This window comes from Lepidochelys kempii, chromosome 17, assembly GCF_965140265.1.
Source record: "Lepidochelys kempii isolate rLepKem1 chromosome 17, rLepKem1.hap2, whole genome shotgun sequence".
NCBI lineage: Eukaryota > Metazoa > Chordata > Testudines > Cheloniidae > Lepidochelys > Lepidochelys kempii.
The window spans coordinates 10,824,412-10,840,891 of NC_133272.1; the positions used below are offsets into that span (position 1 = coordinate 10,824,412).

At 42.6% G+C, this 16,480-nt stretch overlaps 1 protein-coding gene across 3 annotated transcripts in view; it reads right to left on the bottom strand.

Moving 5' to 3' along the window:
* Window positions 1–444: 444 nt before the first annotated feature.
* Window positions 445–16,480, bottom strand: part of EXO5 (exonuclease 5) — a 281,415-nt gene continuing 265,379 nt past the window's right edge. For 2 of the 3 annotated variants that reach the window (XM_073315288.1, XM_073315289.1), the window contains exons 2-5: window positions 4,874–5,109; window positions 4,034–4,138; window positions 3,473–3,645; window positions 445–2,157 (exon numbers count right to left, since the gene is read on the bottom strand). In XM_073315288.1, the coding sequence (XP_073171389.1) occupies window positions 1,690–2,157; window positions 3,473–3,645; window positions 4,034–4,138; window positions 4,874–5,057 (930 nt within the window). In that variant the 5' untranslated portion in view covers window positions 5,058–5,109 and the 3' untranslated portion in view covers window positions 445–1,689. Of the gene's footprint in view, window positions 2,158–3,472; window positions 3,646–4,033; window positions 4,139–4,873; window positions 5,110–5,864; window positions 5,979–16,480 lie in introns of those variants that run through there. The other variant, XM_073315287.1, reaches the window with a different exon arrangement.

Genomic DNA, 16,480 nt, shown 5'->3' on the forward strand with positions numbered 1-16,480 from the left:
TTAAAAATAATATAATCTAATAGTGCTTTTCAACTGCAGATCTAAGAGTGCTTTACAACAGTCAGTAGCATGATCCTCATTTTACAAATGGGGAAACTAAAGCACAGAGGTGAAAAATAAGGCACACCTTTTTAACAATGGACATAATTAACCATTGGGACAACTTACCCAGGGAGGTGCTGGATTCTCCATCACTTGGAGTCTTTCATTCAAGACTGGATGGTTTTCTAAAAATATATGCCATAACTCACACAAGAAGAGAGAGGCTTGATACAGAAATTATTGGGTGAGGTTCTATGGCCTGTGTTATACAAAAGATCAGACTAGATTATCAGAATAAGAAGTTTTAAGGCCCAAAGGAACCAATCTATGAAATTACACCAGTTGAGGACACAGCTCACAATGGATGAGCATTCCCTTCTAACTTTAATATTTAAACCTCACAAGTTTTGCAGTAGTTATATCTTTCCTTCCTAATGAACTCCCCCTTGCACACACAAAATCAAAACTGGTTGTTTTTAGTCCAACACAGGAGAAATGGGTTTATTTCCCGTGCCCCCCACCTCAAATTTCAATTAACAGGATAATTTCCTTCTGTGGAAACAGTGAAAGTTTCTATTCATTTGATTTCAATAGTAAAAAACCCCCACACATACCAAACAACCCCTCTTCCCCCACCATTAAGAATTTTCGTTATTACACAGTAAAATACTTAAAACATTTTAAAAACAATACACTTTCCTTGATACAGATAATCCAGTAATATGTTAAATAGTCATCTGATTCTCAATTACTTACTTACTAGACCACGTAATTTTGACAACACATGAAAAGGTTAAAGGCTTACACAAGGAACGGAATCAGATTGACTTTTAAGAGGCTGACCCAGCAAGGCAACGAATGACCACAACTCCCACTGATACCAATCGGAGTGAGGGTACTTAGCATCGTACAGTTACCTTGCAGGGCTGGGCCTTCAGCTGAGATTTTCAAAGGAACCTAAGGGAGTTAGGTGCCAAATTCAGGCAACCTTTGAAAAATTCCAGCCTTCATGTCACTATGCCCCGGTGTAGCACTAATGGGTTTTGGGAGAGAGCTGGGTTCATCTTCAATCTTATTAAAAGAATGGCTGATATAGGATCTTTGGGAGAGCAGACAGAGAAGACGGATAAGGGATGAGTTACTCCAAAGAAACTAAAGATGAAGCACCAAGTTTGTGTGTGTTCGGATGTGGGGTTATGGTTTGGAACCTTCTCTACATAAGAGTTTATAGCAGTAGGAAATAAAAAAAACCCATTGTGCTTCTCATGTTCAAACCACTTCACCAAGATAAAATTACATAACCCTCAAAGAACTCATATGTGGTAGGCATTTACCCCCATTTTATAGATGGGGAAATGGAGGCTCAGAGAAGTGCAGCAACTTGCACAGCTTGCCTGGTCCTTAGGCTACACCTCTGTAACAACAGATACTATCTAAAACAGTATTTTCTTAAGAGTACTTAAAATGTCACATTACGAAAACACTGCCAGATTCACCATTGGTGCAACGACTTCTGCTTAGTAAAGTGATAGGTTTGGCCCACTCTTATGGTCCGCTCCATTCTGACTGGTTAACCCTGTGAATTGAGTGCACACACATTTTCACATCAGTAAGGTGGAACCTCCTTCCGGGAGGACAGGGTTGTCTTCATTTACTCTTCTTTGGTCCACTTCTCTGTTCAGGCCCTTCTGCCCTTTTCCTTCTCCAATCACAGATCTCTGAGTAGCTACATGATTGGCATTTCCATGCTTCCTCAATTTCCACTCCCTGTACCTCCCTTCGTCCTTTCCAGTAAGCAAGGTAGTACTGTGCTCTCTCTCTCACCTTTTCTTCTTCAAACTGAACCACCTCTGTCCCGAGCAGGGTGTTACTTTCCTGGTGGCTGTATTCGATTTTCAAACAGTCAATGCTGGGGATGTCGGAGAGCGTCATGTTTAGATACATCAGCTCCAGGAGGTCGCCAAAGCAGGTTACCGTGAAGCCTACTTTCTGAGCGTGTTCCCTAATGTGCGATCCCAGTGGCTGCTCCGGCCTCAGATGGATGTGACTGGTGATAACATCTGGTTTCAGTTGTCCTTGCACCATGGCATCAAAAATGTATTTATACAGACAGACCTGAAATGGGGGAAGATAATAAGCAACCCACTATAGCAAAATGCGTTATAGAATGCGACAAGCTGGGTTGTACTCCCCTAGGCTATGTCTACACTTACAGCTAGGGGTGGGACTCCCAGCTTGCATAGACATACTCCATTTTCACTCACCTGAACTAGCATGCTAAAAACAGTAGGGCAACACCGGCAGCCATGGCACAGGTTAGTCGCCATGAGTACATACCCTCCAGGTTCAGAGGGGTTTGTACTCCGAGCGGCAGGCCAAATCTGCTGCTGTCCACGCTCCACTAATTAAAGCTCAGATGAGAGCAAGCGTGAGTATGTCTGCACGAGCTGGGAATCCGCCCCCTCTCTCAGAGGGTAGGCATAGCCTCAGACTTCACTGGAAACTCCAGCCCTAAATCATCAGGCTACTCAGTGCAATACTTCCTTGAAAGCAGAGTGTATTATACATAGAAATGCCCCTCTCCGTAAGGGTATATGTCAGCTCCAAATAAATGAATCGCCCAGGAAAATGTGGAGGAGCTAGTAATAGAAGTTATTTGCATGTACATTTTTAGGTGTAAATAAAGTGTGTTCAAAATTGAGGCGCGAGTCTGATAGAATGAGTCTTAATCAGCTGAACTTTAAAAGGTGGGGTTTTCACAGCTGCCCGAATTCTAAATGGGAAGCAGGCAGCCAAATAAATCCTTTAGGCAGCTTTGATGATACTCAGCTGAAAGCAGATCTCAAATTACATGAATAGGGTGCACTTGTAGTTAAAATAAAAACTTAATGTTGCACAACCAATCCAAGTGCTGTGGGATTTGATGGCAATAGTCTAGTAGGTGATGTATGTCTCTGCAAGTCAGCATTGAACCAATGATCTGGGGGGGCCATGGATTGCTGGAGTTCTATCTTTTGCATGAGATGCTAAACCAGTGTCCTGAAAACCTGTCTTTGAAGATCCTAGGACACTTTTCCCAAGAGAAGGGTTGTTAACGCTGATGCCTGGTCTGAATTCCAGTTTGGGTTGTTACACTCCACCTACATGGAGTTCCCCTTCTAGTTTCAACTAAATACTTCTTGTCCTAAACAGCTGTGTAAAATGGTGGCTGGCTCTCAAACAACTGTTCTCTTTCATTCCAGAGATGGTTGCAATTCACATATAAATTGTACAATAATCTGTAGAGTGTTTTTGGTGTAAGAGGGACAATATAAATACAAAAAGTCATTATATTACAGTACTTCTTTAGGAACCCATCAGTTGCTTGTTTTCTGAGCAAATATTTGTCACTGGATAGGCCCTTCTATGGATTTGAACATATTTTACCCACCTGGAAATAATCTTTCTTTTTCTGTGCTCTAGAAGGCATAAAAGGTAGGCCTCGGGTTTTTAGCTCTCTCAGCTCCAGCTCTCCCTTGGCACTATAGCACAGCTCATCAATAATTCCCATCAGGAAGACATCTTCTATTATTCCAAAGACTGGAAGCTCCCGCACGCAACCACCTGGAATACAAAATAGGATACCCATACATTTTATGAGGCTCGCTGGCTTTTGATTGAAGATTTAAGTAACACTGCAGACTTCTTGGAATTGTACTACATTTTTTTTTAAGATGCATTTTAAGAATTTGCATTTAGACACCTGATTAAGAGAATGCTTGCATGCCTCCCCAAGGAGTTTCAGTTTTAATAATCTAAGGTGGTTATTAGAAATTCAGGCAAGGGAATTTAAAATACATATTTTTGTCCTGACAATCTCTAAATGTTATCCTTTCAAGCTAGCACAAAGATCACAACAAATTTTTATATATAAACTCTCTCTCTCTCACACACACACAGAGTAAAACAAAGATAAAAAAAGTATGACAATACCTTTTGCCTGCCTACATACCTGCTTGTAGAACTGGAATCACAGAAAGAAGATTCAGTATTTTTATCGCCCACGAATCTTCCTTGCTGGTCGTATGTACTTTCACTACATCATGAACTTCTAGTTCTGGTTTCAAAAGAGATAAAACAATAATTATTTTTTATCACAGTCCTGCCTCGAGGCTGCAAATCATCTCTGGGTCCCATTGTGCAAGGCACCATGAAGCATGGTAAAAGAGCTTCAGTGTAAATAAACAAGATAGACAACAGGTGGGAAGGGAATCAGGTACAGAGATGAGTACCCAAGGGTACTCAACAGATCAGTTGGAGAGCCAGGAATAGAAGAACCCCCGTCTCCTGACCCCCAGTCCAGTGCCCTCTCTGTGAAAATAATCACCAATTTTAGAAAACGATACAAAATTAGGCCTCTTTCCTCAACCCTGGTGCAATATATCAATCCACTGAGGATTACAAGGAACACTTTCTTTTTTCCAGGGACACCCGTAAATTATAGTCCAGAAGTGGGCATAGTAGGATAGTTAATGCAGTGTCTGTTATACTGCTCTTTAATGCAAGTATATGCTTTTGGGTGACTCTTATGAAGCTAGAAGGTGAAACTCAGCTTACTGTTATACCTTTGCATCCTTGCTGACATCAATAGATTTGTACAGGTGTAGCTGTGGGCAGAATTTGACCCAGCACATTACAAGTAAATTAATTTGTTCACAAACATATTAAAGCTTTCCAAAATATTTGCAGAAAACATAATGAAACAACGCACTGTATAATAAACTACACAGAAGAGGCTGGGGAGAAAGAAAACAAAATGGAAGTTTTTACTGCAACATCCTGGTAGTTTTACCTCTTGCTAGATGTATGCTCTTCCCTGTGTTTAATAACACGACTGTCTCTGGTGCCTGCTGCTGAGGGAGCTCCCTCCCATAAACCATTTGCTGTTCGCACCAACTCTGAGTGGACAGATCAGTCACGCAAAGGTAGTTCAGGTCATATTTTTCCAGGGGAGTCTGTGCTCTCTTTCTTTTCATCTTCCCGGATTCCAGAGGCAGGTCGCTTGAGGAGTTTGGCTGTCCAGAGTGTCTATAATGAAATACATTAATTGTTTCCCCCCGTCTAGAGTACTTTAAAAATACAACTGTTTTGCAGTTTGCACAGTAAGTTTCTCCGGCAAAGCCACTACACAAAGATGAAATAGTAAATTGATGAGCGATGTCAGTCTCTCTTTAAAGTCTGTGCCAAGTTAGGGACACACTAGTATAGTTCCTACTGTCCTCTGTGAAAACCCCAGTAAGGAGCAGTCGTTTATTTTCAGTGAGCATGAGCCAGATTAGGGCAAGTTTGGACCTGTCTCACACCCTCCCATGCGGATGTCCAGCTCAGCCCCGGAGCAAAAGGAAAGTCTCCCTGAGTTAGGAATCTAGATGCTGGGAGCAGGGAACAATTGCTCGGATGGAGATTTGATCTTCAGGACTCCTTGGGGAGGCTACAAGCCTTGGCTCCCCCCCAGCCCTGTTTAAGGCAGGGGGCCAGTTCGCTGCCCCCTGCCTTCGGGAGCGAAGGGGGTACAGGACCCTACCCTGCTTTGGCAAGCACCCAGGATGCAGCCCAATTTGGGGGCTGCTTCCCAGAGGCCTGGGGGGGATGTGCAGCTCTTCTAGGAGCAGCCAAAGAAGCCCTCCGGGGGTTACCGGGGAAGAGCCATAGCAAGCTGGAGTTGGGATGCAGCATGGGGGTGGGGGCGAGCTCCGGGAGCTGCCGCCCCCCTAGGCTTTGGAGGTGAGGGGGGGCGGTTTACAGGCGAACCCCGAAGCTGGGGAGAGTCGGGCAGCGCCTACCCCGGCTGCAGCGCGTCGTCCCCCGCCTCCTCCAGCAGCCGCAGCAGCTCGGAGTCGCTGAGCTCGCCAGGCTCGGAGCCCTGCCCCGCCATGGACGCTTGAATCGCAGCCCGTGCTCCGCCTCCCCCTGCGCGCTGGGGCGAGCACGGCTCGGAGGAGGGGCAGGGGGCTGGTCTCCACCCGGGTCCCTTCCCTCCAGCTCCAGCTCCAGCCCCCTCCCACGGTGTTCTCCTTCCTCCTCCCCTTCTCTAGTCCCATGCCCTAGGACCCCGCACAGCAGAGACTGCAGAAATGCGCATGAATAAGGACCAGTAATGGAGACACGGGGTCAGCCCCCAAGCCGCCTGAGAAGGCCAGCCCCAGCAGAGGCATTATGCATTGTGAAAAGGAGGACGTGTGGCACCTTAGAGACTAACCTTAAAGACTTGAGCATAAGCTTTCAGTGAGCTACAGCTCACTTCATGGGATGCATAAAGTGGAAAATACAGTGAGGATATTTATATACACACAGACCATGAAAAAGTGGGTGTTTATCATACACATTGTAAGGAGAGGTTTCAGAGTAACAGCCGTGTTAGTCTGTATTCGCAAAAAGAAAAGGAGTACTTGTGGCACCTTAGAGACTAACCAATTTATTAGAGCATAAGCTTTCGTGAGCTACAGCTCACTTCCTCGATATGCATCTGAGGAAGTGAGCTGTAGCTCAGGAAAGCTTATGCTCTAATAAATTGGTTAGTCTCTAAGGTGCCACAAGTACTCCTTTTCTTATTGTAAGGAGAGTGATCACTTAAGATGAGCTATTACCAGCAGGAGAGTGGTGTGAGGGGAGAGAAAACCTTTTGAAGTGATAATCAAGGTAGACCATTTCCAGGAGTTAACAAGAACGTCTGAGGAATGGTGTGTGTGTGTGTGTGGGGGGGGGTGGCGAGGAATAAACAAGGGGAAATAGTTTTACTTTATATAATGACTCAACCGCTCCCAGTCTCTATTCAAGCCTAAGTTAACTGTATCCAATTTGCAAATTAATTCCAATTCAGCAGTCTCTCCTTGGAGTCTGTTTTCAAAGTTTTTTTGTTGAAGAATAGTCACTTTTAGATCAGAAATCGAGTGGCCAGACAGATTGAAGTGTTCTCCGACTGGTTTATGAATGTTATAATTCTTGATGTCTGATTTGTGTCCATTTATTCTTTTACGTAGAGACTGTCCAGTTTGCCCAATGTACATGGCGGAGGGGCATTGCTGGCACATGATGGCATATATCACATTGCAGGTGAATGAGCCTCTGATAGTGTGACTGATGGTGTGGCTATCAGAGGCTCATTAATTATAACATTCAAAAACCAGTTGGAGAACACTTCAACCTCCCTGGTCACTCTATTTCAGACCTAAAAGTCACAAGTCTCCCCAAAAAAACACCCTCAAAAACAGACTCCAACGAGAGAGACTGCTGAATTGGAATTAATTTGCAAATCAGATACAATTAACTTAGGCTTGAATAGAGACTGGGAGCAGTTGACTCCTTATACAAAGTAAAACTATTTCCCCTTGTTTATTCCTCCCCTCCCCCCCCCCCCACTGTTCCTCAGAGGTTCTTGTTAACTTCTGGAAATGTGCTGGAAATGGCCCACCTTGATTATCACTTCAAAAGTTTCTCTCTCTCCCCACCCCACTCTCCTGCTGGTAATGGCTCATCTTAAGTGATCACTCTCCTTACAATGTGTATGATAAACACCCATTTTTTCATCGTCTGTGTGTATATAAATCTCCTCACTGTATTTTCCACTTTATGCATCCAATGAAGTGAGCGGTAGCTCACGAAAGCTTATGCTCAAATAAATTGGTTAGTCTCTAAGGTGCCACAAGTACTCCTTTTCTTTTTGCGAATACAGACTAACATGGCTGCTACTCTGAAACCTGTCATTATGCATTGTATTCGCCCCCGCCCCCCAGCAGAGGTTTCTGGCTCTTTTACTCTTCGCTTTCAGCTTGTCCAGCCAATATCAGGGAATGGAAAGGCAGGGTATCCTACCAGGTCCCAGGCTGTATTTGATATTAAACTGATATCCCCCATTTAGCAAATCCTGATTCGGCCTTCCTCAGGCAGCCTCGCCAACTCTCCTGAATTTACTGCGATCCTGGCAGTATGGGGTGTCTTTTGTAAAGCCCCAGCTCCTGGATTCACGGCCCTGCAAATCTGCAGGTATCCACTTTATATCCACAGACCCATTTTGGGGGAATTGCGGATACAAAATTTTTATCCGTGCAGGGCCCTAGTCATGTGAATACACGAGAGTTTCATAGAATCATAGAATATCAGGGTTGGAAGGGACCTCAGGAGGTCATCTAGTCCAACCCCCTCCTCAAAGCAGGGCCAATCCCCAACTCATCTCTCATTAAAAAAAAAAAGCTTCTAGCAGAAAAAAAAAAAGCTTGAAAATGTGATCCAAGTGCATCCTCAAGGCTCAGAAAGCAGAAGTCAAAACAATATATACAGGGTTCAACTCATTTGTTTTAAAAACTCATGCTTTTGTAAGCCAATCTCATGATATTTTGTAGCCTGACATGATGTTTGACAACATTCTAATAGCGTGTGATTTTTATGGGGCACGCACCTTTCCAGTGCTTTGTTCCTGTCCTTGGGTGTAAATCAACATTTTCTCAGCACAGCTCTGAGAATAGGAAGTGTTACTTTAGGTGTTCTTCACTGCTGGTTATGCTAGGGCTGTCAGGTTAAAGCAGGAGCTACTGTCTGCATGAGTCTCAAGGGTAGCAGTGTCGTGACACAGCAAAACCAGATAAAGATGTGTCAGGTGAAAGGTTTATCCAAAGGGAGGCTGTGTCTACGGAATTAGTGGGTGAGTCAGTCACACGCAGGTGTCTCTGGCTCAATGCTGGAAACCTGACAGAGCTGACAAGCTGAATGTATTTGTTCAAAGTCATGCTGGAAAGAATACGATTAGGCTAAGCTTTTAAAAGCCTTGACCCCCAGCTCACATCAACACAGAGACAAGTTTCACACCTCCCTTCTTGTTCCGCTGTCTCCTTGCCTCTACTGCAGGTAAGTAATGCCATTTCTTCACATGACAGAGCCTTACATATGACTCCTTCAGACTTCACTTCTGTTTTCTAAGCTCTTCCTGCACGGATGTTATAACCTATTCACTGTATCTGCGGCTGAGGACTGAAGCTGGGTTATTAAAAATGGATTTAAAATGTATTCCTCCCCCCCACATAATTTTCCATGTCTGTTGCAACAATAGGAGAATGTCTTCAAAGGCAAAGGAGGAGCATGGCAGCTGTACAGACAGGGATGCCTGACAGCACTTTCTCCTAGACCTTGTCTGACAAGCGTTCTTTAATCTTTACCAAATGCTATACTCTTCTGCCTTCCCAGATCCATTGGCTGTCAACATTCACATGAGAAACTTAAGTCTCTCTAAATTAAGTTAGATTGAGTTGGTTATGCTAGAGGAGAAAGTATTATCTTCTGTCTACTAATTCTAACCATAAAAGAACATCCTGGGGGAAAGTTATGAGATATAATGGGTACCTGGCAGAATCTGGTTGCTACATTGCAATAGACCACGTGCTGACTCGAAATAAGTTACGCAAAATTACTCCAGACAAGTTACGGAATGACCATTGAGCATGTCTGACCCTGACACTATTGTTTGCCTAAAGGAATGGTAAACAAGAAGCAAAGTGTGCCAGCCCCTCATTGCTAAGCACCGTTCTAAATAGATGGTCAAACAGTCTTCTCATCAGCTCTTCAAAGCAAGCCTGAGGTGTGCTTTATCAAAGACAGGCTAGATGCAGATAGTGTTAGTCTAATGAAATCCCAGATTTTTAAGGCCAGAAGGGACCACTGTGATCACTGAGTCTGACCTGCAGTATAACACAGGCTATAAAAGCTCACCCAGTAATCTTTACCGTAAGCCATAATTCTGATTGGGTTAGAGTATCCCTTTTAGAAAGGCATCCAGGACAGGTCTACACTACAAACCTACATCAGTATAACTATGTGGCTCAGGGGTCTGAGCGATGCAGTTGTACTGACCTAAGCCCCATTGTAGCTAGCGCCCGGTTGACGGGAGAACTTCTCCTGTTGACATAGCTACCACCACTTCTCACGGAGGGGGATTAACTATGCTGATGGGAGAAGCTCTCCTGTCAGTGTAGTAGCATCTTCACTAAGCTTTTTAAGAGTAGACCTGCCCCCCCAGTATTGATTGAAAGACTTCAAGTGATGGAGAATCCACCACACCTCTTGGACAGTTGTTCCAATGGTTAATTACCTTCGCTGGTGAAAAAAATTGAATCTTATTTCTTATTGGAATTTATCTAGCTTCAGCTTTTTACCATTGGACCTCATTCTGATTTTTACTGCTAGATCAAAGAACCATTACTATCAAACATCTCTTCTTCATGTAGGTACTTGTAGATTGTGATCAAGTCACCTCTTAACCCTTCTCTTGCATAAACTAAATTGACTGAGCTTCTTAGGTCTCCGACAGCAGTGCCCATGACAGGTAATAGAAAGTTTTGAGGAGGTAGGATATGATAAAGTATTACTCTTCTGTCAGAGAAGAGTTAATGTTGGCAGAACGAACAAGGATACAAGCTGGGAAGGATTATGCCTTTATTCAGGCTCTCCAATATAGGCACCATACCAGCTTCTCTTCATGAAAACCTCACTCTGTTAAAAGCCTGTTGGTTATTTAAATCCACTTTCCTGGGAGAACTCCACAAAGGGAATCATCTCAAGGTTATACAAAACAATGGGAGAGGGCTCATACAAAAGGTCTTAGAGATCTCTCTTTCTGGCAGAGATCTGGATGTAGTTTTTTCCCTACCCACAAATTAAAACTGAGTGTGGCAATAAATGTTTAGTGCTCTTAAACTTGGCAAGGGAGATGCTGATTAATGTTACCAGGTGCACGTATATAATACAAGCTAGAATGATTTTATGTCTCTAGATACCTTTCCTTTTTTATTGGAAAGAGTACGGAGGCTTAGGCTGTACATCACGCACATGGTACAACGCTCCCTTGACCAGGGACTTTTTACAGCTTGGCATGGACACTAACATCTGTGTACTGTGGGCTTCTACCCAGCTATTTCTCGGATGGGCTACTACTGAGACTTGGGCAATAGCCCACTGCTGCAAGTGTCCCTATTAATATCACTCTAGGCCAGAAAGAGTTTAATGTAACAGATGTATCATTCATTATAAAGGAATGGCCACCTTATGGGAACATGGAATTCCCTGAAAAAATCTTCTTTTTTACACTGTGACAAGAATAAAAAGTGAGCAAACCAGATTGCTGTTACACAGAGAAAGTAATACCCAAACATCATAATATGTGACCATTGTAAAGTTAATCCAGAGGCAATAATGCTGCAGTGACAGTTAGCTTTTGATCTTCGGTCTACAGTTTTATATCCCACAGCACTGCATTTCCTGAAAATGTAGGACATGCTGGTCTTTTTTCAGGCTACAAATCCACTGCATCTATTTAGTCACTTACAGCACGAAACCACAGAAACCCATATTCACTAAAATTGTTGGCTGAAATTCTTAGAGAGATTCAATACCCAGTTCCTATTAATTTTAAAAAGAATTGTGTATCCAAATCTCCTCACCAGCTTTGAAAATCCCAGCCCTGTTGGGCATTTTGAGGCACTTAAAAAGTGAATTGGGGGAGACCAGTCACCCAGGCACAGGAACATAACAGGGATCACCCAATAATAAACGGCTGTAATGTGATGTCAGTACACATTGCACCACCTATGTTTGGGGACATCTGGGGGCATGTCACTAAAGCATCAACAAATGATTTCCAGTGCCTAACACCATTCCTATTACTGCTTCTTGAAAAGGGCTGAAGAACAAAGTGATATTTTCAGGGTTAACTAAAGGCCCTTGCATCAAAATAGCTGACTTTTCCAAGGATTTTGGGGTTAGCCTTATGATTAAAGGTACTTGCCCCATGGTGTACACTGTTAACACGGCAGGAGTGCCTGACCTTTACTGAACCAAGGGTTACATCAGAAATGTTCCAGAGCCTTGAATTTGCATTAAAAGGAGCAGAATGTATTTTTCTTCTCTTTTAATAGGGAACTACAGCCAGAAGGGTGAGAGGTCTCAGCATGCAATGCTCCATCTTGATCTGAGGAACAGGTGTGCTGGGAAGGGTTGCCTCTCAGTAATAAAGACAAGGTCACACCTGGGTCCAACTGTAAAATACTTATGTGCTTTCTTTGCACGATGCTTTGGCAACTGTTCTATGACCATCCCCAGCATTCGGGAAAATAGCAGCCAGGGTGAATACAGACACACAAAAGTTTCAGACTAACAAGTTCCAAAAGGGAAAACAAAATCCTTCTACAGCAGAAGCAGTTTCTCAAGGTATTCATCTTAACAGCAGGAAGAAAAGACCTGAAGTGTCAACACCTCCATTATAGAAATTATTAGACCATTTATCTCTGTAAACCTACTGAAAAGGTTACACTGGCCACCTGTCTGCACGTTTATTTAAGAAACTGCCTCACAGGAAGAAATATAGAGACAAAGCAGAGCTGTCTCTCACACACGCACACAAATACACACACAATGTTTAGTAAGTACCATGGAGTCAGGTTTTGTCAAGAGGGAGGCTACTCAGTGATTCTATTCACCGGATAACCATCCAGCTCAGACTCAGACATTTTACGCTTCCAGAAACATCTAGCCCCAGACCCTCAAATGTATTTAGGAACCTAAATATCTTTGAGGATCCGGGCTCTAGTTCACACGGGGCATTCTCAGAGGCTGAATAAGTATTTGCACCATCACATGATACCTATCCTTAGAACACCCCCACACCCCCTCAGATTTGTTCTCTGGGTCAAATGCAGAGAGTCAGCACAGGGCCTATGCACTACTTAATTCCCCATTAAACCATTTTGAGGGGTATGTAGAGTTATGCAGGCTCCTACACAAAGCTGAAATCCCCTCCAGGCCCCAATCCAGTTTTCTCTGGCATCCTACTCAAGGCTCAATTAATCCGTCAGTGGGTCCTAGGCCCCATACATTTATGGGCCCCTACTGTCTCATGAACAACAACAAATTGCCGCACAGCTCGCTCACCACACCAGGCTAGCTATGCTGTGGTTCTGCTGGACTGGCTGCTCGTCCTGCTGCTTCGTGGGGTGCTGTTCATCATGGCAGAGGGCTAACTGGGCCAAATTTGAGTGAGTGATGTTGGGCAGGAGCTGTCTTTTTGTTATTGGTCTGTAGCACATCTAGCACAGTCAGCCCCTGTCCTCTTACTGGGGTTCCTAAATGCCAGCCTAATAAGCAGCACTTAATTATGCAATATTTGTGATGTCACCCGTTTTCCTTTTGGAGCAGGCACCTCCCATTTGGTTCCTTCGCCAGCACTCAAACAATTCAATTCTATGGCGAAATCTTAAATCCCATGACTTTTGAGAGGATTTGAAACACTCAGAAACCTGCTGCTCCTGTACCAGAGATCCCTGCTGAGTCTTACTTTGGAGTTTAACAAAAGTGGTAGTGGCTTGGTTCCATTGGCTTACACTTGCTCCGAGTTTGGAATGCAAGCACCTTTGGTACCTTCTCTTATTTATGCTGTAATCATTCCCCAACTGAACACTGATGTCTACATTATTCGGATTTGCAGTGTCAGCATTTCCATTTGATGGGATTTGTGAGCTAGCATAGGTTTACTGATTCCCCAATTTTTTGCCATTGTCAATATGTGTGAATGAAAATTAAATATGGTTGGCTATTTTAAAACGGTTTAATATTATCTTCAGAGCTTATCAGACTTGGCATAACAGTGTAATACATCTATTAGGGAAGTAGACAAGACTATCTTTCTTTTTAATGAAAAACTAGGTGTACCAGATAATCATTTTGGGTTTTCATGATTAAAAATCTCAAGCATAATTTATCAAGTAACTTGGTAGCTACCGTAAGAAAATATAATGAATAAAATCCAAGCACCTCTTCTAAGTTACTGGTACAGATCTTGATTACAGTAATTTTTATGTACTATTGGATAAAGTGGTGTGTTTTAGGAATTAGGTAATGGGTAATGCAGTATAGACACAAACTATTGTAGCAGCCTGCTATGCATTTAGTTTAATAGAAACAGTCAAACACTCAGGACCTTTCTCCAGGAAAATACTTGGTACGACACAGATAAGAAAAATAAGTATCCATATCCAATTACTTTAATTATAACCCTGTGATTTCATTTAATAAGAGGCTTAGAAGTTTATGGCTAGATTTATACTTCCATTAGGTTTTTGATAATAATGGATATTTACTTCTCTCATCCATTAAATATCGTCCCAAAAGCTGTTGAAAATTATGGAAAACAGTGAATGAAATTGATAGGCTCTCTTTGCAAAATTAGAACTTTTGTGCACATGTGAGTGTCTTAAACATACAGCTTTACATGCTGGAGAGCAACTGAAAATACAAATCTGCCAGTTTCAGCAGCGGCGTGGTGCCTCAAAAAAAAAAAAAAGGTTTCAAATTTTATCATCCACAGCTTCTCTTCAAATACAAAGACTTCCTATTTTGTTCACCAGATGGCACTGATGAAACAGAAATAAAAATACAGTACTATCCTCTCAGATCTCTTTCATTGGACAGGACACTCTTGCTTCTGCAAAACCTATCAGAGTTTATCCTCACCTTGAAAACTGATAATAATTCCCAACCACGTGGAGGGCCACATTTAATCTAACTGAGGAGTAATTTACTCGACAAGCAGTCCCACTGATTTCAATGGGATTATATGAGGAGTAAGATACTAGTTTGAGTATATGTGACAGAATCTGATTTGACTGCAGGCTGTATTTTAAGACTTCCATGGTCCACCATTTGCATACTCTTGTCCTAGGATCAGAATTATTGGATGAGATTTACTGAACTAAGGGTGATTACAATCAACTGTGTAGCTGAGATTCAGAAAAAAAACCTGATGTTCCAACCTATGTCCACAGAGCTGTAGAGCAAAACCCAAAGACACTACTGGAAATTCTCTTATACTTTCTTAAAAAAATACATCTGGACTCTAGGGGGCAGATCCTCAACTGGTGTCATTTGCCACAGCTCCACAAGTTCAAGATAAGACACAAGCAAACATGACTGTACTTCATTGGTACTTCCTGATAAGTTAGCATCAGCAGGAGTGTGAGTAATGATTTGATGCCTCTCCTGCCAAGCATCAATTACATTATTAATTATTTAGGTAGTGCCTCTCTTCCCCCCCCCCCCATTTGTATTTAAAGCTACTTTGGAGGGTTTTAAAGCTTGCGTGGGAGGGTAGGAAGGCTATAAGCGGGGAAACCCTCTCTCCGACATGTTCCTGCTACTTGCATGCCTGAGGATATGAGACAGGGAGGAAGGTGATCAGAAGGAGAAGAAGAAACTGTCAAAATGTACTCAAACTTGCATTTTTTGTCTCCAATTTTTTGGCATTTCTCTGGCTACATCCAAGCTAGATATTGTGCATTTTATTTTATACGGTATTGTAACCTTGGGCGAAGAGCACAGACCAGCAATGGCTGTCTGGCGTTATCAAGCTACTCTCTGAGCACTGTGCAGGGAGCTTTTCCTTTTTCATATTGCCTGGAGGGAATCTCCAAAGTTAGTACATATCATCTTTAACCAGCAATGAGGAAAGAAAAATACATACTTTTTTGGTAGCTGTTGTGAAGGCTAGGTGCACGGGTCACAGAGGGTACAGATTATATAGCTGTATACCACAGCTCAAGCTGCATTGATGGCAAAGTTATGTATTGTGAACAAAAACAATAATATGTTTTTCCATTGCTTCAGGGAAATTCCCTACCCTGTCTCTGGCAATTTTGGGAATAGATATGTTCCTGGGCAATGTCAAATAATTTTTCACAGCTTTCTAGATTTTTAAGGACCAGAAGAGACCATTATGTTCATCTAGTCTGACCTCCTGCAGAACACAGACCATAGAATGACCCAGTGATTCCGGCATTAAGCTGCAAAACTTGTGGCTGATCTGTTTTAGAAAGACATCCAGCCTTAATTTAAAGATCCCAAGTGACAGCAAGTTAAGCCATCCCAATGGTTAATTACCCTCAGCAGTAACAACTTGCATCTTATTTCCAGTTCTTCTTTGAACAAATAAAAAGTTTATTTTTCCATAGAGCTCTGTGGAAATTGGATACATACATCTTGAGTGAATATTCTGATGGAACCCTTCTGTGGAGCTGATGAATGTACCAAATATAGTACTCTCTCGAGAGCCTCTATGCTGCACATAAATTTCATTTCACTATCGTGCCACCAAAATTGCATATCTACTAACACAAAAGGCCTGATTCTAATTTAAACTAAAAATAGCATAAAGGGGTCTTCAAGTAGACATAAATTACACTGACACCTATTTAAGGCCCTTTTACACTGCCAGAGGGATGGAGCACGAACGTAAATGGGAATCAAGTTTTTTAATCCATGTTTCAAATAGAGCTATATTCTACACATCAAAGCTCAATACCAGTTCTGGCCATTTTTATTAGGAACCACAGAGTGGCAGCATTGCCTTGAGTGAGAAAGAGCATTC